Source organism: Bison bison, unplaced genomic scaffold, assembly GCF_000754665.1.
Source record: "Bison bison bison isolate TAMUID 2011002044 unplaced genomic scaffold, Bison_UMD1.0 scf7180017864146, whole genome shotgun sequence".
Taxonomy (NCBI): domain Eukaryota; kingdom Metazoa; phylum Chordata; class Mammalia; order Artiodactyla; family Bovidae; genus Bison; species Bison bison.
Genome location: NW_011494718.1, coordinates 5994689 through 6020596, shown reverse-complemented (window position 1 = coordinate 6020596; position 25908 = coordinate 5994689). Strand labels below are relative to the sequence as shown.

The following is a 25908-nucleotide window of genomic DNA, read 5'->3' as shown; positions in this document are numbered from 1 at the left end:
AGAAATAAGACTGAGGGTCATAGAAGAGAAAGAGGTCAAATTTGAACCCAGAGATAAAAAGCTACAACCTCCAGCTGCCTCCTTTGATTATTTCCAAATGGCAATCAGAGTCAGCAGCTGTTTTTCTCCTTAACATCTGAAAAGAGCAGCTGAAAATAAGATACTATGACTCCAGAAGAGCAAAAAAGTCTGCAGACATTTTTTTCTGACAACTAAAGTAAGTACGTGTTATTCCAACCTGAACAATGATAAACACTTGCAAGTGAACCAGAAAGGAGAGGGGAAGAGAGGAAATCCAATGTTTAGGATAACTTAATAGAACTTTAGGGTTTATGAAAAGTTTTATTTACATATTTTATCACAAATTCACTTGTTTACTTAATGCAATCGGTTTGATGTTATAGTACTAAACTACTGTATAAAATATAATTGTTTAATAATTTTAATTAATGTGAAATTAAAATAATTAAATGAGACCAGCACATCATGGAAGCCTTCAAGAAAGGGTGACATTTCAACTGTTCCTGTAAGAATTAAACTCAGTAGCTCATGATTTTGGTGGAAGGAATATGTATGTATAACACAGAGAAAGGGAGCACAATGAGTATAATTTATATGTATGTATATACATTCATACATACATAAGGACACATAGATATATATGCAATCCAACTATGGTTAAGGAAATGTAAATCAAAATCTCTCCCAAATAACATTTTATTTAACAAAGAAAATATATACTATTTCTGTATTTCAAAAAATGCTATTACTGCTTTAGGAAAGGAGGGACAGATGGAGGGAGGGAGGAAATACTGTCTTGCAAAAGTACATTTAGTCAGGTGGGAGGGAGGTTCAAGAGGGAGGGGACACATGTATTTTTGTGCTTTAGTTGCTAAGTCCTATCCAACTGTTTTGTGAGCCCATGGAGTATTTAGCCTGCCAGGTTCTTTGTCCATGGGATTTTCCAGGTAAGATTACTGGAGAGGGTTGCCATTTCCGTCTCCAGGGGATCTTTAGACTCAGGGATTGAACCCATGTCTCCTGCACTGGCAGGCAGGTTCTTCACCACTGACCCACCAGGAAAGCCCTGGATATATATGTGTGTATGGCCGATTTACGTTGTTGTACGGCAGAAACCAACACAACACTGTAAAGCAATTATCCTCAATTATTAATTAAAAATAAAAGTACATTTAGTCAAAAAATGCATTCCACTGAAAGCTTACACAACAGCATGTAAAAGGATAAAAGAAAATCCTCTTCATTATCACTCTTCTCAAGTACAAAAATGTAGTGAACATACTAGCACACAATCAATGTATGTATTACCTTGGCTGGGGTATGAATCCATAGAGCTGGGTTAAGAAGAATGTGATCACACAATTGCTTGAGTAAGGGCATCCCGTTCGGCAGGTTACTCAGGTATTTTGAAAATACAAGGCAAAGTTCAAGTACTGCTCTGCTGACATGGGATTTGGAAGACTGCAGAGGAAGATATTTCAAAGGTCACTAGCAACACAAAGCAAGGGAAGTAAGTTAAACGTTGTCAATACCAGAAAAAGTTGGTCCACAAACCATGCTCAAAGTTAAAGATACTTTGAGATTCAATAAAACAGTGCGGGCAAGGTAAAACAGCAACAGGTTGTTTTAATTTAGGTAACTTTACATTAACCAAAGACACACTTGCAAACAGAATTTCTCAGCTTCTTAGGAGACCAAGTTTCATGGACTACAAATTAAGAATAAAAAATGTAAAGCACTTCATACTTTACCTTTTCAAGACTATATCCTATGACCAAGAAGCCCTTGCAGGCAAGCATCTGCTCCTGCATAGCAATTGAGTTCTTCAACAACTCCATGATAAAAGCCAGCAAAGTTGAACTGGAATAAGGGAAAAAAAAACAACAACAGTTTGAAAAACCATATTGTCTTAAAAAAAAATGGGGGAGAGGTGGTTAGATAGATACAGCCTTTCAATTACCCTTAATAAAAAGTTTCTATTCCAAGGAAACTGATGCTTTACTAAAACTACCTCCAATATTATTTCAGGACTAAAATTGTAATGTAAGATTAGGACTTATTACTCAAATATTTAGTTCATATTCTTTATCACAAATATATTATTAAATGAATTACTTTTGAAACAATATGACAAACATGCACAAAATAGAGAAAACCCAGCAATGTCCAAAAACAAGTAGTAAGATGGCTAACAGAAGTTTATTACTTTGCCCTAAGAAACGGATGTAACTTAGATAAGTTGGATGTAACTTAGATAAGCTGGATGTAACTTAGATAAGTTAGAGAGTTAGAGGCCAAACAGATGGAAAAAATATGGAGCAAGCAGACTAGGACAGAAATCCTCAAACTGGCTTCATTTGAACAGAGGATAGAGTACGTAAAGGGGAAGATAAATAAAGATGTAAGCAAACTGAAGTATTCAAATAATAATTTAAGTATTTTCCTCATTATCCGAACAGAAAAATCTAAAGTAGTAAGACTACAGTCATGCTTCCAACCTCATAACTTTTATATACTCAGCATGGAATAGAATAAAGGTCAGCTGTTTTGTCCCTCTCAAAAGTTCTGAGAGATTCCCACTAGGAAAGGGAGCACCCAACCTCCTTCACAAAAGTACTTCTATTTTTCAACTGTCAGCAATTCTAATAAAGTTGAAAAGTTAAAAAAAAAAATCAAAAAATAAATAACTGAGCTCTGTTACAAAGGTTTCAGACTAGGATGCAAAAAAATTTTATGAAGGAGCAATAGGTCAAGGATAATTTTAATTATTTTAAATGTAGCCAATAAATACTAGCTTTGATACATAATTCCTTTTAAAAATAACTCATTTTCTTGCCTAAAAATAATCTGGAAAATTTATTAAAACACTAAACATATACATTGGTAGTAGACTTCAAGTTGCATATAAAAGTAGAAATTAGAGAATTTCAAAAAGGGAGAATACAAAAAAACATTAAAATCACTCAATTAATAATTAAACATAATTATTTTATTATAAATAGTTTCACTAGGATACATAGCCATAAAAAATTCATTTCTACATCCTCTGACATTTTAATAACTTGTCCTAGAATTCATGTCTCTTCCCTTTTTTACACTCAACACTAAAAGAGAGGAGACAAAGGTGCCAAATAAGCAATTTAGTTTTGAAAAAAATAAATCACTTATTATTATGTAACATAATCAAAAATTTTACATTTCAATATGTTACCTGCAATAATAATTAAATTCAATATGTTACCTGCAACAATAATTAAATAAGGAAAACTTACCATAAGAAATTACTGCCAAATAACCATTTTAAATATTTTTATTTTAGGCAAAAATACATACATTTCTGGTATTATTACCATGCCTAACTTTATTCAAAACATTATTTTTGAAGAGCTCCCTATTTCCTACTGATAAAGAATTTAAATATTATTAGAATTGAATTTGTAGTAACAATTATAACTCACAAATTTCTTTATGTTCTTTATTAATCCTACAACAAATTTACAAGATTGAAAAAAAACATTGTGCAGCTCAGTGATGAGAATAATTCACATCAGTGAAAGAAAAAACAAAAGGACTCACCATATAGTCGAGTCAATCTCATCAGATAAATATTGCTTATAATCCAACTGTGCAAAAAGTGGGAACAGTACTTGTACTCCTCCAACTGAATGCATGGCACTTTGGATAGAATGTGTTAAAACCGCCTTCACGTCCTTGTAAAACAGAAGACACAGTAAAGATTCCAATGATTCTTTTCCAAAAACTAAATACATTTTATTAAAAATAAAACATAACAGGAACAATAAAATGTTACAGTTCATGTACCTGTAATAGAAGCTACCAAATACACCTCAATAATACATCAAAATTTACCATTAGAAATATTGTTAAATATCATTCCTAGTACCTGGAGCATGAGTGCGTGCGGTGAATGAACGAAAATCGAAGGGTTGTCCTTAGGGGATGATTCGAGACAGAGTTGGGCATCTGTGGCACGTGGATTGTACGTGAACGCAATGGCACTAGAGAGTTTGCCATCATACAATAAAAGCTTGTGATGCTCAGCAAGGAACAGGTCACTTTCTGCTTTGAATTTAAATGTACCCTAAGAATAAAAAGTAGAACAGTTAAGATACTATGCCACAAAAAGAAAATCTAACTATAAAGCATCACAAATAAACAATTCAAGGAGAATATCGACCATTTTCTTAACAATATCAATTAAGAGAAGCCCTGCATGTTTTATTACTTCTAAAGTAGTCTGAATTCATTTTAAAGGTATAATGGAAATCAACCTGACATTAAAACTTTTCATTTTAAAAAAATGTAAAATTTAATGTCCTACAAAGCATGTTTTGTTTTTTCCTATTTTTGTCTTTTTTGATTCTCTTCTTTAATTTTGTTAAAAGAAACATTTAAAATAAAATTTACCATCTTAAATATTTTTCAAGTGTATAGTACAGTGTTGTTAACTACAGTACACTATTGTATAACACATCTTTAGAACTTTTACATCTTGCTAAATTGAAATTCCCATTGAACAGCAACTCACTTCCACTGCCTGCATCCCACTCCCAATCTCCTAGCAATCATATTCTACTTTCTGGTTCCATGAGCTTGATTACTTTACATAACTCAAACAAGGGAAGTCACAGAGTATTTGTCTTTTTGTGAATGGCATAACATCCTTAAGATTCACCTATGTTGTGGCATGTGTCAGATTTTTTTTTTTCTGTTTAAAGTTGAATAATATTCCATTGTAAATATATATATTTTCTTTATTCATTCATCCACAGACAGTTAGGTTGCTACAACCTCTTACCTATTGTGTAAATAATGCTGCAATGAACATGGGTGTGCAAACAGCTGTTTCATATCCCTTTAATTATCTCATATACATTTACAGAAGATTGCTCAGTCAGGGTCTCCCCTGGTGGCTCAATGGTAAAGAATCTGCCTGCCAGTGCAGAAGACTCGGGTTTGGATCCCACACGCTACAGAGCAACTAATGAGCCCATTTGCCACAACTACCGAGCCTGTGCCATAGAGCCCAGGAACCACAACTACGGAAGCCTGCTCACCCTAGAGCCCATGCTTTGCAAACAAGAGAAGTCAGCACACTGCAACCAGAGCGTAAGCCCAGCACTCCACAGCTAGTGAAGACCCAGCACAGTCAAAAATAAATAAATGAATAAAAATTTTTAAATGATTGCTCAATCATGTGGTAATTAACTTTTTAATTTCTTGAAGAATCACCATATAGCTTTCCACAGAGGTTGCACTATTTTACATTCCCATCAGTAGTGCGTAAGGAAACCAATTTCTCCACACTTATATTTGTTTAACAATTCTTATCCTAATGGACATACGGTGATTGTCTATTATGGTTCTAATTTATATTTCTCTGATGATTAGTGATTTTGAGCTTCTTTTCATATGCCTGCTGCCCATTTATATATTTTCTTTGGAAAAAAATGTCTATTTGAGTCATTCGCCCACTTTAAATGAGTTGAGTTTGTTGCTATTGTTAAGTTGTAGGAGTTCATCAAATATTGTGGATATTATTAACCCTTTACCAGATGTATGGTTTGGAATATTTTCTTCCATTCCGTGGGTTGCCTTTTCACACTGCATCTTGACGCACAAAAAATTTCAATGCACAAAAGATTGTAAGACACGGTTGTCTATTTTTGTCTTTCTTGTCTATTTCATTTTATTTTTTTTTGGTGCTATATACAAAAAACTATTGCCAAACTCGATGTCATGAAGCTCTGTGTTGTTTTCATGCAGGAGTTTTATAGGTTAGGTCTTATGTTTACCTTTAATCTATTAATCCTATGGACAGAGAAGCCTGGCAGGCTATAGACCATGGGGTTGCAAGAGTCAGACTTAGCAACTAAACCACCACCAATTTATTTTTAGTTAATTTTAATACATGGAAAGTAGGGATCCCACTACTTTTTAAAACACTGTATGTTTAAAAAAAGAAGTGTTTGAGATTAATCTTTCTCCATTTCAGGGTTTTGTATCCTTATAGATAATCATTTTACCATAAATGAAATTCATTTCTGGACTCTGTTCTGTTCCATTTGTCTATGTACCTCTCTTTATGCAAGTATCAAAATGTTTTGATTACTGTACCTTTATATTATGTTTTGAAATCCTGAATTGTAAGAACTCTTTAAATAACTTATTCTTTTGTAAGATTGCTTTAGCTATTTGGGAACTCGAGATTTCTGCAAAAAAATGCCATCTGGATTTCGATAGGAATTGGGCTAAATCTGTAGATCACTTTGGGCAGTATGCATCTTTAACAATATTAAGTCTTTCAATCCATGAACACAAGGTGTCTTGTCATTTAATTCATGTCTTAATACTTTCAGCTATGTTTTACACTTTTCACTGTACAAGTCTTATATCCTGTTGGTTAAGTTTATTCCCAAGTATTCTATTTTATGCTATTATAAATGGCATTACTATCTTCTTGTCTTTTGGGATTGCTCATTATTAGTGTATAGAAATGCAACTAATTTTTGTTGTATATAATGTCAGCTGTGGGCTTTTCATATATGGCCTTATCATTTTGAGGAGTTTCCTTTTACTTGTGAGGCTTCCCTGGTGGCTCATTCAGTAAAGCGTCTGCCTGCAATGTGGAAGACCCGGGTTTGATCCCTGCGTCGGGAAGATCCTCTGGAGAAGTAAATGGCAACCCACTCCAGTAGCTTTGCCTGGAAAATCCCATAGACAGAGGAGCCTGGTATGCTACAGTCCATGGGGTCGCAAAGAGTCGGACACGACTGAGCGACTTCACTTTCACTTTTCACTTTCCTTTTACTTGTAATTTGTTGAGTGTTTTTATCATGAAACAGCATTGAATCTTCTCAAATGCCTTCTCTGCCATCTATTGAGATGATTATGTAGCTTTTGTCCCTGACTCTGTTAATGTGGTGTACGGCACTGATTTATTCTCACATGCTGAACCAGACTTACATTCCAGGAATAAATCCCCACTGGTCATAGGATATGATCCTTTTAATGTGGTTGAGGATTTCTGAATTAATATTAAATAAGGATATGGCTATTAATATGTAGCTTTCCTGCAGTGTTTTTTTTGGCTGTGGTTTCAGGGCAATGCTGGACTCTAAAAATGAGTTTGGAAGTATTTCCTCCTCTTTTTATTTTCTGGAAGAGTTGAGGAGAATTGGTGTTATGTCTTCTTTAATGTTTGATAGAATTCTCCAGTGAAGCCAGTTAGTCCTGTGCTTTTCTTTATTCAGAGGTTTTTGATTACTACCAATTTCCTTACTAGTTATAATCTATTCAAATTTCTATTTCTTCAGTCTTGGTAGGTTGTATGTTTCTAGGGAACAACTATTAGGTTGATAAAAAAAAAGTAATTGCAGTTTCAGACCATGAATTTTAAATGATCATTACTAGGATCAAGTGTTACTTGCACAGTCGTGTCCAGTTCTTTGCAACCCCATGGGCTCCTCTGTCCACAAAATTCTCCAGGCAAAAATAATGGAGTGGGTAGGCATTTCCTTTTCCAGAGGATCTTCCCAAGTCAGGGATCAAACCTGGGTACCCTGCATTGCAGGCACATTCTTTACTGTCTAAGCCACCAGGAAGCCCTATCCTAGGCTCAAATACATCTTTATGAATCAAAATAGGAACAACTACAATCAACAATTTTCCAACAAGAAATATGTTTATTCCTGTAGCATAAAAATCCATGCTTTGGAATCCGATGAACTCTTGGAAAGCATTTTCTGCCTCCTGCTGGTTGGCAAGAGGTCAGCTGAACACGGCAGATGAGCCAAAACTTTGTAGCCCAATTTGTTCAATGTTTGAAGTGCTGGGTGTACAACATGCAGTTGGGCGTTGTCATGGAAAAGAACTGTGCCCATTCGTTGACCAATGCTGACTATAAGTGCTGACATTTTCGGTGCATCTCATTGACATGCTGAGCATACTTCTCAGATGTAATGGTTCCAGCAGGATTCAGAAAGCTGCAGTGGATCAGACAGGCAGCAGACTATCCAACAATGACCATGACCTTTTTTTGTTCCAAGTTTAACTTTGGGAAATACTATGCAGTTTCTTCTCAATCCAACCACTGAGCTGGTCACTGCCAATTATCAGATAAAATTCACTTTTCATCACACATCAAAATCCAAAAGAAAAATGGTTTGGGAAATTAAGGATCAATTTTCTAAAAACAAACACTGACACAATCTAAATAATTAACTGATTCCTTTGAGTTTACAAAATTAATTTGCAACATAGTACGGAGCAGAAAAAAAGTCCAGTTAAAAACAGTAATTTACTCTTTGATCCTGTTCAAAGTATAGTGTGTTAACATAAGCAGTCAGAAGCCTTGAAAATAAACAACTAAACAAACATTTTACTTGATATTTTATGTGAAATTTGGGAGTAAATGATTCCTACTAACAAACCTAAACTAAACTAAATCTAAACAAAAGTAATTGTTTGACATATGTCAGGAATAGCTGTTAACTATATGGAAATAATATGCATAAGTAAATACTATTTGATTAATTAAAATAAAAACAATGCCCTTTCAAAGGACTTAAAGCAATATGGTGCTTCACCAAACAGTAAGAATATACAAAAAAAAGCACTCCATCTTTTTTTCCTTGGGAACCAACATTTTCCATCTATAACATATTTAACTGCAATCTTTTAAACATTTTTCTGTATCTCTGCTACTTTAAACAAGTTTTGAGAAATGTCTAAAACATGGTTACACAAAAAATAGATTTCAACAGTAATAAGTAAGTTCAGTTCAGTCGCTGCATCGTGTCCTACTCTTTGCGACCCCATGGACTGTAGCAGGCCAGGGTCTCAGGCCCCTCACCAGTTCCAAGAACTTGGACCAAATTCATGTCCCTTGAGTCAGTGATGCCATCCAACCATCTCATCCTCTGTCATCCCCTTCTCCTTCCTTCAATCTTTCCCAGCATCAGGGTCTTCTTTTCTAATGACTCAGTTCTTCCCATCGGGTGGCCAAATTACTGGAGCTTCAGCTTCAGCATCAGTCCTTCTAATGAATATTCAGGACTGATTTCCTTTTGGATTGACTGGTTGGATCTCCTTGCAGTCCAAGGGACTCTCAAGAGTCTTCAACAACAACACAGTTCAAAAGCATCGATTCTTTGGTGCTCAGCTTTCTTTATACATCCATACATGACTACTGGAAAAACCATAGCCTTGACTAGACAGATCTTTGTTGGCAAAGTAATATCTCTGCTTTTTAATATGCTGTCTAGATTTGTTATATCTTTTCTTCAAAGGAGCAAGCGTCTTTTAATTTCATGGCTGCAGTCACCATCTGCAGTGATTTTGGAGACCAAAAAAACTAGTATATGCCACTGTTTCCCCATCTATTTGCCATGAAGTGATGGGACCGGATGCCATGATCTTAGTTTTCTGAATGTTGATCTTTAAGCCATTTTTTTCACTTTCCTCTTTCACATTAATCAAGAGGCTACTCAGTTCCTCTTCACTTTCTGCCATAAGGGTGGTGTCATCTGCATATCTGAGGTTATTGATATTTCTCCTGGCAACCTTGATTCCAGCTTGTGCTTCATCCAGCCCAGCATTTCACATGATGTTCTCTGCATATAAGTTTAATAAGCAGGGTGACAATATACAGCCTTGATGTACTCCTTTCCCAAATTGGAACTAGTCTGTTGTTCCATGTCCTATTCAAACTGTTGCTTCTTGACCTGCATACAGATTTCTCAGGAGGCAGGTCAGGTGGTCTGGTATTCCCATCTCTTTCAGAATTTTCCATAGTTTGTTGTGATGCACACAGTCAAAGGCCTTGGGGTAGTCAATAAAGCAGAAGAAGATGTTTTTCTGGAACTCTCATGCTTTTTCAATGATCCAACAGATGCTCACAATTTTGTCTCTGGTTCCTCTGCTTTTTCTAAATCCAGCTTGAACGTGTGGAAGTTCTAGGTTTACGTACTGTTGAAGCCTGGCTTGGAAGATTTTGAACATTACTTTGCTAGCATGTGAGATGAGTACAACTGGGCAGTAGTTAGAACATTCTTTGACATTGCCTTTCTTTGGCATTGGAATGAAAACTGACCTTTTCCAGTTCTGTGGCCACTGCTGACTTTTCCAAATTTGACTGGCATACTGAGTGCTGGCATATTGAATGCAGCACTTTAACAGCATCATCTTTCAGGATTTGAAATAGCTCAACAGGAATTCCATCATCTCCATTAGCTTTGTTCACAGTGATGCTCCCTAAGGCCCACTTGACTTCACATTCCAGGATGTCTGGCTTTAGGTGAGTGATCACACCATCATGGCTATCTGAGTCATTCAGATCTTTTTTGTATAGTTAGTTCTGTGTATTCTTGCCACCTCTTCTTAATATCTCTGCTTCTGTTAGGTCTATACCGTTTCTGTCCTTTGTTGTACCCATCTTTGCATGAAATGTTCCCTTGGTATCTCTAATTTTCTTGAAGAGATCTCCACTCTTTCCCATTCTATTGTTTTCCTTGATTTCTTTGCACTGATCACTTAGGAAGGCTTATCTCTCCTTGCCATTCTTTGGAACTCTGTATTCAGATGGGTGTATCTTTCCTCTTCTCCTTTGCCTTTTGCTTCTCTTCTTTTCTCAGCTATTTGTAAAGCCTCCTCAGACAACCATTTTGCCTTTTTGCATTTCTTCTTCTTGAGGATGGTTTTGATCACCCCCTCCTGTACAACAGCACGAACCTCGGTCCATAGTTCTTCAGGCACTCTGTCTATCAGATCTAATCCCTTGAATCTACTTGTCACTTCCACTGTATAATCGTAAGGGATTTGACTTAGGTCATACCTGAATGGTCTAGTGGTTTTCCCTATTTTCTTCCATTTAAGTCTGAGTTTTGCAAGAAGGAGATAGCAGATACAAGTTTTGAAAATAAACACCTAAACAAACATTTTATTCTATAAATTCCACATAAAATATAAAATAAGTAAAGCAAAGAGTAATTCTGTGATCATCAATTTCTCACTTTATATAATCTTTAAGTAGAGTTTTAACAGTATCTGATCATACTAATAAGGAAACAAATAAGCTGTTAACATAGGATATAACTCAATAAGAATCTGGCATAGGTTATTTAAAATAAGCAGTTATTTCTATACATTTACCACTTAAGGTTCTTTTCTGGGCCTTGGTATTCTGAATGAGAAAATAAACTATAACCAAGTAGGACTTTCCCAGAGATGCAAGGCTTGTTTAAACTTTGAACAAGCATTGCAATGCACTATATTCATAAAAATAAAGAGATTAAGGTTCCAAGCACCATTTATCTCCAATCCTTCCCTGTTACATTAAAATCAGGAGGGTCATAGGCCTATAGGTAGAATAACGTCTTTCCCCAGTCTCACCAAAGATGTCCACATCCTAATCCCTGGAATGTGTGAATGGTGGCTCAGGCGGTGAAGAATCCGCCTTCAATGAGGGAGACCTGGGCTCAATCCCTGGGTCGGGAAGATCCCCTGGAGAAGGGAATGGCTATCTACTCCAGTATTCTTGCCTGGAGAATTCCATGGACAGAGGAGACAGGCAGGCTACAGTCCATGGGGTCTCAAACAGTCGGACATGACTAAGCAAGTAATACTAACACATCTGGTGGGCTTAATGCAATTACAAGAGTCCTTTTTTAAAAAGAATACTTTTTTCCTTTTTTTCCTAATATTTATATATTTATTTGGCTGCTCTGAGTCATAGTTGAAGCATGCAGGGTCCTCAACCTTCACTGTGGCATGCAAGATCTTTAGGTTTAGCATGTAAACTCTTAGTTGTGGCATGTAGGATCTAGTTCCCCGACCAGAGATTGAACACCCAGGCCCCCTGCATTGGGAGCATGGAGTCTTGGCCACTGGACCATCAGAGAAGTCTCTACAAGGATCCTTATGAGAAGGAGGCGTGAGGGTCAGAGTCAAAGAAGGAGGTATGACAAAAGCAGAGGCTGCAGTGATGCCACTGCTGCAAAGGAACACACGCCAAGAAATGTGGATGGTGTCTAGAAGCTAGAAAAGGCAAGGAACAGACTGTCCCCAGAGGCTCCACAAGGAATGACGTCCTACTGACATCTTGGCGTTAGCCTCATGAGACCCATTTTCAGACTTTTGACCTCCAGAGCTATAAGGTAATAAATCTGTTATTTTAAGCCATTAAAATAAATAAATAAATAAAATAAAGGACAAAAATAACATGATCATCTCAATAAAAGCATAAAGAGCATTTAACAAAATCCAACAGCTCTTCATGATAAAACTCTTCATGATTTAACTTTCTTAAAGAAACAAAGACCATCTACAAAAAACTGACAGCTAACATAATTGATAATGAAAGACTGATTGCTTTCTCCCCTAAGATCAGTTAAAAAAAAAAAAGATGTCTGCTTTCACCACTTATTGTTCTTTTTTAATTTTAATGAGGATACTGAAAAGGAGATCTACCTTCTTAACAGATATTAAGTGGGCAATATGGTATTGTTATCTATAAACACAATGTTGTACAGCAGATCTCTAGAACTTACTCATCTTGCATAATTAAAATTTTAGAACACTGATAAGCAGTTCCTTTTTTTTCCTTTCCCCAGCCCTTGGTAACCACCATTCTACTCTTTGCTTCTATGAGTTAGTTTTTATCTCATATAATGAAATCATATAGTATTTGTCCTTCTGTGACTGGTTTATCTTATTGGGTATAATTTCCTCAAGATTCTGTACTGAGGTTCTAGCCAGGGCCATTAAGCAAAGAAAAGAAAGAAAAGATGTCCAGATTATAAAGAAAAAACTAAAATGATGGCAGTTTACAAACACATGATTATATATATATATATAAAATGAAGCACAAATTCACTTAGATGAAGTTTAATTTGCTAAAAATGTAATACTTTTATATGAAAAATTAGAATTGTGCTTCAAAATCATATTTATATAATCTTATATTAATACATAGAAAATGACAAGAAATATAAACACAAACACACAAAATCAGAGCTAATAAACTACTACAGGGAGGCTGTCCTATAGAAGATAAATATATGAAAATCTATTTAGTTACCATACACAAGCAACAATCTGAAAACGAAATGAAGAAATAACTCCATTTGATATAGCACATAAAAAAAGAAAATACTCAGTAATGAATGTAACAAAATATACACAAGACATCTTCACAGAAAACTACAAAAAGAAACTGAAAAAGACCTCCATCAATGGAATAAAATCCCATATTCATGGATTGGAAGACTTAATATCCTTAAGATGACAAACCTTTTCAAACTGATCTGTAGATCTGATGCAGTATCTATCAAAATCCCAGCTACAATTTTGTACAAACTGACAAGTGTATCTTAAATTCATACAGAAATATAAGATACCGAAAACAGCCAAAACAATCTTGAACAGGAGCAAAATTGGAGAACTCACACTTCCTAATTCTAAAAATGTATTATAAAACCACGGAATTCAAGACTGTGCTACTGCCCTAAGAATAAATATAGTTCGATGAAACAGAATTAAGAGTCCACAAATACTTACATTTATGATCAACTGATTTTTGATGAAGCTATCAAGAAATACAATAAGGAAAGAGTATTCTTTTCAGCAAATGATGCTGAGACATCTAGAAATGCAAATGCAAAGGAATGAAGTTGCTCCAAATACAAAAATTAACTCAAAATGAATCAAAAATTTAAATGTAAGAGCTAAAAATATAATACTTTTATATGAAAACTTAAGAGTAAATCTTCATGAACTTGAATTAGGAAATAGGTTTTCAGATATGACACCAAAGCACAAATAATAAGACAAAATACAGACACAGTGGACTTCATCAAAGTGAAATTGTGCTTCAGAGGAAAACAACGGGGAAGTGGCAAGATAAGCCACAGAATGGGAAACGATATTTGCAAGTCGCTAATCTGACAATGTATTTGTTTCTAGAATATATTTTTAAAACTCTTAAAACTGAGATTAAGGAAAAGAGGATTGTGGATTCTTGTCCAACGAGTACAGAGTTTCAGCTTACAGACTGAAGAGTTCTGCAGCTAGGTTGCGCAATGTAAAAATACTTAACACTATTGCCTAAGACCGTTCAAGTGGTAAGTTTTATGTGTATTTTATCACAATTAAATGTTTTTTTAAAAACCTCTTAAAACTTGACAAATAAAAAGGCAGCTCAGTTTTTAAAAGGGCAAAGGATGTGAATAAACATTTCTCAAAATACGACATATAATAGCATATAAGCACACAAAAAATACATTCAACATCATTAGTCATGAGGAAAAGGCAAATCAAAACCAAACCACAATGGGATAGCATTTCAAACTCACTAAAATGGCTATAAAAGTCAGATAATAACAGTTATTGGAGAGAATATGAAGATATCAAAATCCTCATACATAGCTGAGAGAATGTAAAATTATGTGGCCATGTTGGAAAGCAATCTAAAAGTTTCTCAAACAGTTAAATGTAGAGTTACCATATCACTACCAATTTCACTCTAGGTCCAAACCCAAGAAAAATAAAAACACGTGTGCACATAAAAGCTCATACAGAAGGGTTCATTGCAGCATTATTCATAACAATCAAAAGATGGACGCAGCCCAATGTCCACTGACTGGCAAATGGATACACAAAATGTGATATACCCACACAATATTACTTACGGGAAAAAGGAATGAAATATTAATGCATCCTACAACATGGGTTGACCTCCCAGACCTGTCTCTTCTAGGTTTCTCTCCTCTTCTCTTTATTCCCCTCATGATGTCTTTTATCTTTCACTCTCTTCCCTTCCTACTCTGCAGAGCAATTTAAGTATATCCAAGATGGGGAAAGAAAAAGACCAACGTGTCACTGATATCTACCCTTATAAGAAGATGGAAAGACATAAAGGGATTTGTTTTTGATTAAAAAAAAATTTACTCACAAAGCCACTCATTGGGGGGGGAAAAAGCAAAATATATAAAAATGGAAAGAACATAAAAAAAAAAAAAAGCCAATAAACAAATAGCAGAAAAAAGTAGTGAAACACTAAATCATAGACCTGACAAACATGGTCCACTGGAGAAGGGAATGGCAAACCACTTCAGTATTCTTGCCTTGAGAACGCCATGAACTGTATGAAAGGCAAAAAGATATGACACTGAAAGATGAACTCCCCAGGTCTGTTGGCACCCAATATGCTGCTGGAGAAGAGTGGAGAAATAACTCCAGAAAGAATGAAGAGACGGAGCCAAAGCGAAACAATGCCCAGTTGTGGATGTGACTGGTGATGGAAGTAAAATCTGATACTGTAAAAAGCAATATTGCATAGGAACCTGGAATATTAGGTCCATGAATCAAGGGAAATTGGAAGTGGTCAAACAGGAGATGGCAAGAGTGAACATTGACATTTTAGGAATCAGTGAACTAAAATGGACGGGAGTAGGCAAATTTAATATAGATGACCGTTATATCTACTACTGTGGGCAAAAATCCCTTAGGAGAAATGAAGTAGCCCTCACAGTCAACAAGAGTTCAAAATGCAGTACTTCGGTGCAATCTCAAAAATGACAATGATCTCTGTTCATTTCCAAAGCAAGCCATTCATTATCACAGTAATCCAAGTCTATGCCCCAACCAGTAATGCTGAAGAAGCTGAAGTTGAACAGTTCTACAAGACCTACAAGACCTTCTAGAACTAACACCCAGAGAAGATGTCCTTTTCATCATAGAAGACTGGAATGCAAAAGTAGGAAGTCAAGAGATACCTGAAGTAACAGGCAAATTTGGCCTTGCTTTTTATCACAGCAACTATTAAAAATTTAGCTATTCAAAAATAAGGTAACAACAAAAGAAATGCAGCATAAGTTGAAACTGAGCTAGTAGTTTGCACAGTGCCCCATATATAGCAAGTATACTATGCTTCCCGTAAAACTTTAAAATGTGCTTTGGACTCCTGAGATTTCCTTAAGGCCCTTGGTTAGTCTCACATGCAGTTTATTAACGGTAGTTATAAGCTGCCACATGCATCACCCATCTATAAATCAAGCTCAACTAACACTGATTAAGCAGTGAACATCAAGTAAAGTACCTTATATCCCAGGCCCAACTGATAAATAGCAAAAATCTGAGCGGCATTAAGAGCTTCACTGAAAAGGTAAACTGCAGTCATCTGACCACAGAATACTCTGTTAGCATCTGCTGTTTCTGATGAGCCCAGGAAACACTTGTCAAAGGTCTGTGAAAGAAAACAGAAAATTTTATTAGAGAAAAAAACAAAAAAAAAAGTCTCCTCCAGAATTAATAACAACCTATATTGGTATAAATATTTTGTCCTTTCTAAAACATAATCTGATTAGAGTAAAATTTCAATTAGCATTTCACTTCATTCACTCCCATTTGGTATAGAGATCAGGAAAGACATCACAGAAAAACATGCAAGTTCTCCAAAGTACAATAAACAGAACTTGATGACAAAATGGACATAGGAAATGGAGTCAGAAAAATCATTATGGACTCTGTAGGTCCATACTTGGGCAACCAAAGAAGGAGACAGAAGAGCAGGCTTTGGAGCAACGAGCAAAATCATGAGTCAACTTCAAGCCATGTAATGAATGTGTCTTTTCTGTAAAGTAATACGGGTGAAGAAGGAACTGCCAACAGGGTTCTCTATGGTTAGAAGCTAAGACTGTAAAGATGGTTTCTGTAGATATTAAGATACACATAATAGGTTAAGTCATGGGAGTAGATGCAATCTAGCAAAAGGAATGTGTAAATTCAGAAAAACAGGTGTATGCTTTTCTTATTTACATAGAAAACCTCTTTTAGTAACACGCAGGTAGCAGAGATCACACATACATTTATACCTATACAGCAAGAAGGAAAAGAAATGCTTGATATCTATTTAAAAGTATTTTATACCATGGAACTATTAGGAAGGCTGCTGAAAAATGTGTATGTTGACATTAAGGAATATAAAAAATTTAAACACTTGGATTATGAAGACAAACCACCTAGGTCAAATAACTGATTCCCATGCTGCTGATTTTGGCAAACTCCTTAACCTCTCTGTGCTCAGTTTCACCTGTAAAGATTACAACAGTACTTATCCTGCAAGGTTACAGAAAGTAAAAGTATTTATTACAATGCCTGCAATGCTCAGCAAAGATTAATTTAAGAAAAAAAAAAGGTTGAAAGGCAATATACATATTTGATCTCTAATTTTAAAAAAATTAACAGTTAACATTTACTGAGCACTTATTCTATATAAGTCACTCTTCTAATGGATTTCTGAGCAGTAGCTCATTTAATCAACATTCTGAGATAGGTACTATTTTACACCCTTTTAAGTGGAGCAAAGGGCTTCACAGAGCACAGCAATACAGAATCACCTGCAACACAGGAGTTGCGGGAGACATGGGTTCAATCCCTGGGTTGGGAAGATCCCCTAGAATAGGAAATGGCAACTCATTCCAATACTCTTGCCTGGAAAATTCCATGAACAGAGTAGCCTATGCAGGCAGGCTATAGTTCAGGGGGTCGCAAAAAATCAGACAGAACTGAATGACTGAGCACACTCACACAAGAGAGAAACCTTACGCCTAATAAATTAAATAAGTCATATAGTCAGGAAGGGATTCAAACCTAAGTCTAACAATCAAAGCTCTTAAGGTTAGCATTTCAAAATATGTACATATGTATAGATTAGGATAATAGGAGTTAATAGTGAATGGGTGTTGCAGTTTGTATTCATTTTCCTGATCAATAATTTTTCAAGGTTTCTATTAAAAATGTAATGTAGGAGGGAGGGAGAACATTTTGCATATAATGCTAACTTACGGATCTCTTATTGAACCTTGAAAATATTATAAAAAAGTTATATATAGCAGCTATGAATTATACGGAAAATTTACAAGCCTATTTCACCTAACTCATTCATAAAAATGATCAGAACCCTGCAGTAAAACTCTGTGGTTTAATTTGATCAATGGACCGATGACACAAACACTTTTAAGATACACTCACTGCTACCTATGAATCATTGTCTCTACCCTATCCAGAACAATTTTATAACAAGGACTGAGTAATATCTTATGTGACATATTAGCACATTTCTACTCTCTTAATATATTACATGTTAGCCAAACTACAATTATAAAAAATCCACCACTGTAGTGTTCTAAAATGTATATTCAATATAAAATATATTTTTCTTATTTCAATGTAACTTTCTCAGACTACTTACATCACTTGTGTTGACAAACCATGTTATCTCTCCATAGGAAGCAAGCTCACCATTCACATAACATCGAAGCTCACTGTTCTTCCATCGGTTATAAATATGCACTACAGTTACCATATACCACTGGATAAGCAAAACAGTTTAAAAAAAAAAAAAAGATAATGATTTTTCCAATAATTCAACCACATTGATAAAAACAAGCAAAAATCAAATGCTAAATTACAGTGAAATCTAAAACTAAAATAATACTGCTTTTATTAAATTCAATATTCTACCCCTGGAACAATATTGATTCAAGGGAACTCTCTCAACAAATAATAGCTTACCCATGAAATTATTTTTCTAACTTTTCACTATGAAAAATTTTCAAAGGTAAAAAGCTTAATGGAAACTCTCTCACCATCCCACAACTGTCAACGTTTTGTCATATCTGTTTTATCTATTTACTGATCTACATATAGATGTTCATTTTGTTAATAAACCATTCAGTAATTTCCAAAATTTAAGGTAGAAAAGCAAATACATATATTTTCACTTGTATTTCCCTTAAACTCTAGAAACAGCTAAATATTCACTCTTTTCATTGTCCAAATCAGAGAGGTTAACAACTGTCCAGCAATTTACACCTCATTTTCTGAACCAGCTTAAGAACAGAATTATGATTTACCACAGTTTGGTAACATAACTATGACTTAGTAAGATCACATACCTTTTGTGGCTTGAAATCAAATTTCACACAGTGTTGAAAGCCTTTTCCTTTTGACTTTATTGATGTTATAATTAAACATCCCCCAACAAAGTGAGCAGAATAACCAAGACCTTTACTGGTTCTGAAACTATAAAAAATAAGTTTTCATTTCATCTCCAAATATTCTCATTTTTCAAAATAAAATAACAACACTAAGTTACAGAAATACATACCAGTACAAATATGGTTTATCTTTATCCACATTGATGTTATTTACAGGATCCATTCTAAGCCAGGTATGAAATGTAAAGCCATTCTGGTATGGCCATTTGGCTACAGGAGGTAATGCAATAGCCTAAAGGGAAAAAATTCGAGTTACCAACTCACAATGAAAAATTCTGTTACTGAAATCATGAAAATGAGACCTTACATGCTACATATATTTCTACTATATATTAGTCTACATGCAAAAGTAGTCTCTTTATCTGAAAGATTTTCACTAACTTCTAAATTATTCAAAATACATATTAATGATGTTAATTTAGTTAAACAGAAACATTCCAATTGATCTTCTTGACACACTAATCTTACTGCTTCATTTCTTACAATGAACATATGCAGAGATTCCAATTAAAAGAGATAAGTAGTATTATCAAAGGAAATTTGTTGCTGAAATGTTAAATAAGGTAATAAAGAAAGATGGAGAAGGAAAGAAAACAGTTAAGAAAAAAGCCTAGAATGTAATTTTTTAACAGAAAATAAAACGCTGAAGAGGATTCATTCATAACATTTTTATAACATTTTAAAGTTATATTCATAAGTCACTCTATAGGTAATTTTACCACTTGGCTTAAATTTTTATTTAAAAATAAAATAATGCAAGGACCCTAACATCTCCAAAACAAACTTGAAAAAGAAAAGTTGGAGGATCCAGATTACCAATTTTTTTTAATTTTATTTATTTTTTTAATTGGTGGAAAACTGCCTTACAATATTGTGTTGGTTTCTGCTGTATAACAATGCCTATCAGGCATAACTATAAATATATGCTTCCCTCCTGAGCCTCCCTCCCCTCCCCTATTTCACCCTTCTAAGTCATCACAGAGTGCTAGGCTGGTCTCCCAGTGTTATTTAGCAACTTCCCACTAACTACAGTTGTACAATGGAATATTACTCAGCCATAAAGAGGAATGAATTTGAGTCAGTTGTACTGAGGTTAATGAATATAGAGCCTCTTAAGCAGAATAAAGCAAATTAGAAAGAGGAAAACAAGTATAGTATATAACACATATACGTGGGATCTAGAAAACGGTACTGATGAACTTAGTACAGAAGGGACTTGTGAACACAGCGGGGGAAGACGAAGGTGGGACTAATTAAGAAAACAGCACTGACGTATACACACTATCACGTGTAAAGTAAATAGTGGGAAGTTGCTAAATAACACAGACTACCAAATTTAAAACCTACAGTACAAAGATACAGTACTGAAAGCTGTGGGGTATTGGCATAAAAATAGAGATACAGATCAATGGAGTAGAAGGGAGAGCCATAAACAAGCCCTCATATTTGTGGTCCTGATTTTTAACAAGAGTATCAAGACAGTTCAATGAACAAATGCACTGAGAAAACTGGTATTTACAAGCAAGAGTATAAAGTTGACCACTTCTTTATATGATACACAAAAAATTAACCCCAAATCAATCATGTGAAATGTGAAAGCTAAAACTAGAAAACTTTTATAAGGAAAAATAAGACTAAATCTTCATGACCCTGAGATAAATTCTTCTTAATTATGTACAAGAGAAAAAAATACATGAACTGGACTTCGTTAAAATTAAAAACTTTTGTGCTTTAAAGGATACTATCAAGAAAGTGACAGCCCAAAAGAACAGGAGAAAATATTTGAAAATTATTTATCTATTAAGAAGCTTATATCCAGAAGAATATATAAAGGATTGTTACAAATCCAATAATAAATAGACAAATACAGTTTTTAAGCGGGCAAAATATCTGAATGGACACACCTCCAAAGAACATATACAAATAGCCAATAAGAACATGAAATGATGCTCAGCATCATCAGTCATTAAGGAAATGCAAATCAAAATCACAAGATGTTACTTAACACGACTAGGATGGCTATAATCAAAAAGACAGACATTAACAAGTGTTGGCAAGCAAGTGGAGAAACTAGAAACCTCCTAAACTGATGATGAGATTATAAAATAAATATAGTCACTTTGGAAAAACAATATGGGAGTACATCAAATGGTGGAACATAAGACAATATGGCTCAGCAGTTCTACTGCTACGTTTCCAAGAGAAATGAAAACATATGTCCATATAAAAACTTGCAAATAAAAGCCCATAGAGCATTTCCAAAAAGTAGAATGCAAATATCCACTAATTAAAGAATAATTAGGTGGGATGGGGAGGGAGACGGGAGGGAGGTTCAAAAGGGAAGGGATATATGTATACCTATGGCTGACTGATGTTGAGGTTTGACAGAAACAAAAAAAAATTCTGAAAAGCAATTATCCTTCAACTAAAAAAAAATATAAAAAATAATTAAACAAAATGTGGTATATTCTTCTATTAGAATATTAGTCAACAAAAGGAATGAAGCACTGACACATACTACAACATTAATGGATCTTAAAAACAGTAGTGTTAAGTGCAAAAAGCCAATCACAAAATTCCAGACATCATGAATTGCCCAAAATAGACAAATTCAAAGAAACAAAAAGTACAACAGTAATTGCCTAGGCAAGGGAGTCTGGAGTGAAACATGCAGTGACTGCTCATGAGTGCAGGGTTTCTTTTGAGGGTAATGAACATGTTTTCCCAGTGGTCATGTATGGATGTGAGAGTTGGACTGTGAAGAAAGCCGAGCGCTGAAGAATTGATGCTTTTGAACTGCGGTGTTGGAGAAGACTCCTGAGAGTCCCTTGGACTACAAGGAGATCCAACCAGTCCATCCTAAAGGACATCAGTCCTGGGTGTTCATTGGAAGGACTGATGATGAAGCTGAAACTACAATACTTTGGCCACCTCATGCGAAGAACTGACTCATTGGAAAAGACCCTGATACGGGGAGGGATTGGGGGCAGGAGGAGAAGGGGACAACAGAGGATGAGATGGTTGGATGGCATCACTGACTCGATGGACATGAGTTTGAGTGAATTCCGGGAGTTGGTGATGGACAGGGAGGCCTGGCGTGCTGCAGTTCATGGGGTCACAAAGAGTCGGACACGACTGAGTGACTGAACTGAACTGAAAACTGATTGTAATAATGGCTGCACAAACTGATGAACACAACCATTCCCTGCATGTACACTTTAAATGACAGACATGTATGATATGGGAATTGTAACTCAATAAAGCTGTTAAAAAAAAAGATCATACTAAAAGCTTTTTTCTTTTCTTGTTATAACACTTAACATATGCCTTTAGGTCAACATCATATATACACATTATTTTTTATAAGATATTTCATAAAACATGAAAAACATCATAGAACCAAATTTATCTAATAACAGTATTGAGACTTCAAAAGGCTGCTTTAAAATGAATGCTGTATTGAGGAAATAAAAATACATACTCTTTGTATAAATATGTTCTCTCTCAATCAAACATGAGAGTAGAGGATGTGAAAGCTTGGTAAAAATAATTTACCCATGAATAACTTCCCTTTAAAAGCTATGTTTAAGGGGAAAAAAAATGAGTCAATGAATGTATTTAAAACATCTAGTCTCTGAAAGCTCCAAAGTTGTGTGGTTCAACTGGCTGAATTTCAAGATACATACAAGAAAATGGAATGGACATGTAACAACCCAAAGAAATATAAATAATAAAGCTAAACATGCATAAAAAAAGGTTTCTCTAATAAGAATACTTTTATCTCCTAAGAATACTTTTTTATGATGGGAGACAAATGATAAACTCAATGCCAAGTGAGCAAACTATTCTGGAAAGCTTCAAATCTAAAATAGTTATTAAGGATAAATTAGAAAGACAAAATAACATGAGCAATAAAACCTTCCAAAGAAAACTGTTCAATGTTTGTGAAACACTCAAATATCATAAATGTTCTTTTAAAACACTCTCTTCTTTCTGCAGATATTGCCTGGCTACATACAGACCATAAAAGGCAGGATATTATGAGAACAAAAATAAAAAATGAATAAAAGATAACTTCAAAACATTTGCTTATAACAGGCAGACCAATGTAATAAAGAGGATGCGAAAAAGCTTCCATAAATAACACATATACATTATATAATGTAATCATATAATATTTTGAAACATTACAGATACTACTGCCATACATTAACTGTCTTATGTGTAAAGTGACTAACAGTTTATAAGAATACTGAGACTGATACAATATGGAAACTTACAAGTCAGAAAAACTTGCCTAGAAAGTTTCTCAGAGTTACTCTCAACTTACGTACCAGGTGCAAAAGAAACAGAACTAAGGAAATGTAACACCAAAGAAAGATAAAAGTGAAAATGCTATACATAAATTTCTATTTCAGAATGCAGAGATAAAAATTCATAAGAAAACATGGCTTATGTTGAAAAGAATTGGGTTCTTATTCCATTGAGACCCCAAGGGGTGAATGCGCAGCTTTCTTCATTTCTTAAAGCCTCTATTTCTTCCCCTCTAAAACAGTCAGGAAAAAGGAACAGGCAGTGCTGTTTTAAGGATTGAGTTAGGCTGTGCACAGAAGTTTTCACCCAACACAGAACCTGTCAAGAATGCTTACAGGGCCAGGCTTTCAGGAGGCAAAGGAAAGAGTTTCAGATGATTTCCTCATTAATATCTACTTACTGCAGCGCTCTTTCCTGGAAAGTTGAAAAAGGCATCAGGACCATACTTCTGTGGCATGTGCTTTAAAACAGACAGCAACTTTCCGGCATGTGGAGGCTATGAAAATAATCAGCAATTCATTAACCACATTATTCACCATAGAACAAAAATACATACTTTTAATATAGACATACTTGAATACACCCCAAAATAATAATTCCATAACCTAAAAAAGCATATATAATATCCAAAAACAGTTATTTTCAAATATCTTAAAGAAATAAACAACACACTCTATGCCACTGTTCCGTGGAAGGTGCTAGATAAATATGAGCCAACAGCATTTGAGACACAGCACTTCCACACTGCAGCAAAAACGACCTTTTAAAATTACAGACTAAAAAAAAATTAAATAAATAAAATAAAATTACAGACTACATCATCCCACCACTGACCCCTTTTTAAAACACTTTTTAATCTCACCAAAAAATAATGCTTATCAAGTCCCATTGTTAAAGGCACTTTAAAAATATTTTTTAAAAAAACAGTAAAATATTTTATGCTTATAACCACGCTAGGGATTATTATCATCCCATTTTACAAAGGAGGAATTTGAGGCAGAGGAACATATCCAAGGTCATACAGGTAGTAAGTGGGATGAGAACTCAATCTGATTCCAGAGTCCAAGCTTTTAATCACTATACTTTCAACTTTATATAACTCTCTCTCCAGTAGCTTCTCACTGCCTTTAAAACAAAAGACCAGAATCCTTAACATGACCCAAAAGATCCTTAACTGCACTCCATCTATAATGACTTTTTCCCATAACAGAGCCTGAACACAAACTATTCTCCTTAAAATGTTCTCACGAGGACTATTCCCTACTCCCAGCCCTCCCCTGCCTTAACTAAAGAAATCTTACCCATCGTTTAAGCTCATCTTAATGGTCACTTCCCAGGGCAGTCTTTCCTGACCTCTGAAAACAGATCAAATCTCCCTACCATATTTCATTCTACAACATGTTTCTACTATGGAACATGTATAAAAGTTGTAACATCACTTTTGTTTGATTAAATGTCATTAATTAATGATATGTTTGTCATTAGTCCATGTCTCCTCTAATACATTCAAAACCAACAGCTAAAACAAAAAGCTGTATTACATTTATAAGGAGAAGCAAAGGACAACAAGATAATAATTTAAATCGGTTTGCAAGCAAATAGAATAATGTGTAGTGCATTCCTCTTAAAAGTTAAAGTTCAAAACAGTGTCAAACTACAAATGAAATCACAGTCTTGCCTTCATCATATTTGGTAGCTGGTCTAAATTATCATGAGTAACTATCTAGGGGCTTCCCTGGTGGCTCAGTGGTAAAGAATCTGCCTGCCAATGCAGAAGACACGGGTTTGATCCCTGGTCTGGGAAGATTCCACATGCCACAGACCAACTAAGCCCATGCGCCACAACTACTGAGTCCTCGTACGACAACTACTGAAGCCCCAACACCAAGAGCCTGTGCTCCCCAACAAGAGAAACCACTACAACGAGAAGCCTGCTCGCCAGCACTAGAGAAAAGCCCGAGCAGCAACAAAGACCCACCCAGCACAGCCAAAAACAAAAAAACCTAACCAAAACAGTTTGGCAATCTTTCATCCAAAAGTTAAGTGAAAAGTGGCATTAATAAGCTTGATCAAGAAATTTTCAATTAACCACACTGTTCAACTATAAAAGTGTAATAAGTTACTATAATCACATTGTTTATTAAGTAAATTCTAAAATGAAATTATCAAAAATAATCTACAGTCAAAAATAAAAATATAATATTGTAAAAGTTTCATCTACAGAAATCATTCCTCATTTTCCTTTTCTATCAACCAATTAAAAAGAACCCAAGAGTAGCACTTTACTCCACAGATGCTGCTAGGAGACTGTATACTAGGAAAGCCTCTCAGAAAATAATTTAGTATTCATATTTCAAGAGTCTTTAAAAACTGATACACTAGTTCCATATGTAAAAATCTATGCTAAAGTAATAATCAAAAAGGCAGACACACACTTAAATACAGGGATTTTTCACTCCATTAATGTGATACCAAAGCTACATAATAACTGAGC

General features: G+C 34.9%; 1 protein-coding gene across 5 annotated transcripts in view; it reads right to left on the bottom strand.

Moving 5' to 3' along the window:
* LRBA (LPS-responsive vesicle trafficking, beach and anchor containing) overlaps positions 1–25908 on the bottom strand; it is a 758995-nt gene that overhangs the window by 638647 nt on the left and 94440 nt on the right. For all 5 annotated transcript variants that reach the window (XM_010840761.1, XM_010840760.1, XM_010840763.1 and 2 more), the window contains exons 5-13: positions 23815–23910; positions 19211–19332; positions 18999–19125; positions 18293–18412; positions 16139–16285; positions 3926–4123; positions 3598–3731; positions 1773–1881; positions 1330–1482 (exon numbers count right to left, since the gene is read on the bottom strand). In XM_010840761.1, the coding sequence (XP_010839063.1) occupies positions 1330–1482; positions 1773–1881; positions 3598–3731; positions 3926–4123; positions 16139–16285; positions 18293–18412; positions 18999–19125; positions 19211–19332; positions 23815–23910 (1206 nt within the window). The remainder of the gene's footprint in view (positions 1–1329; positions 1483–1772; positions 1882–3597; positions 3732–3925; positions 4124–16138; positions 16286–18292; positions 18413–18998; positions 19126–19210; positions 19333–23814; positions 23911–25908) is intronic.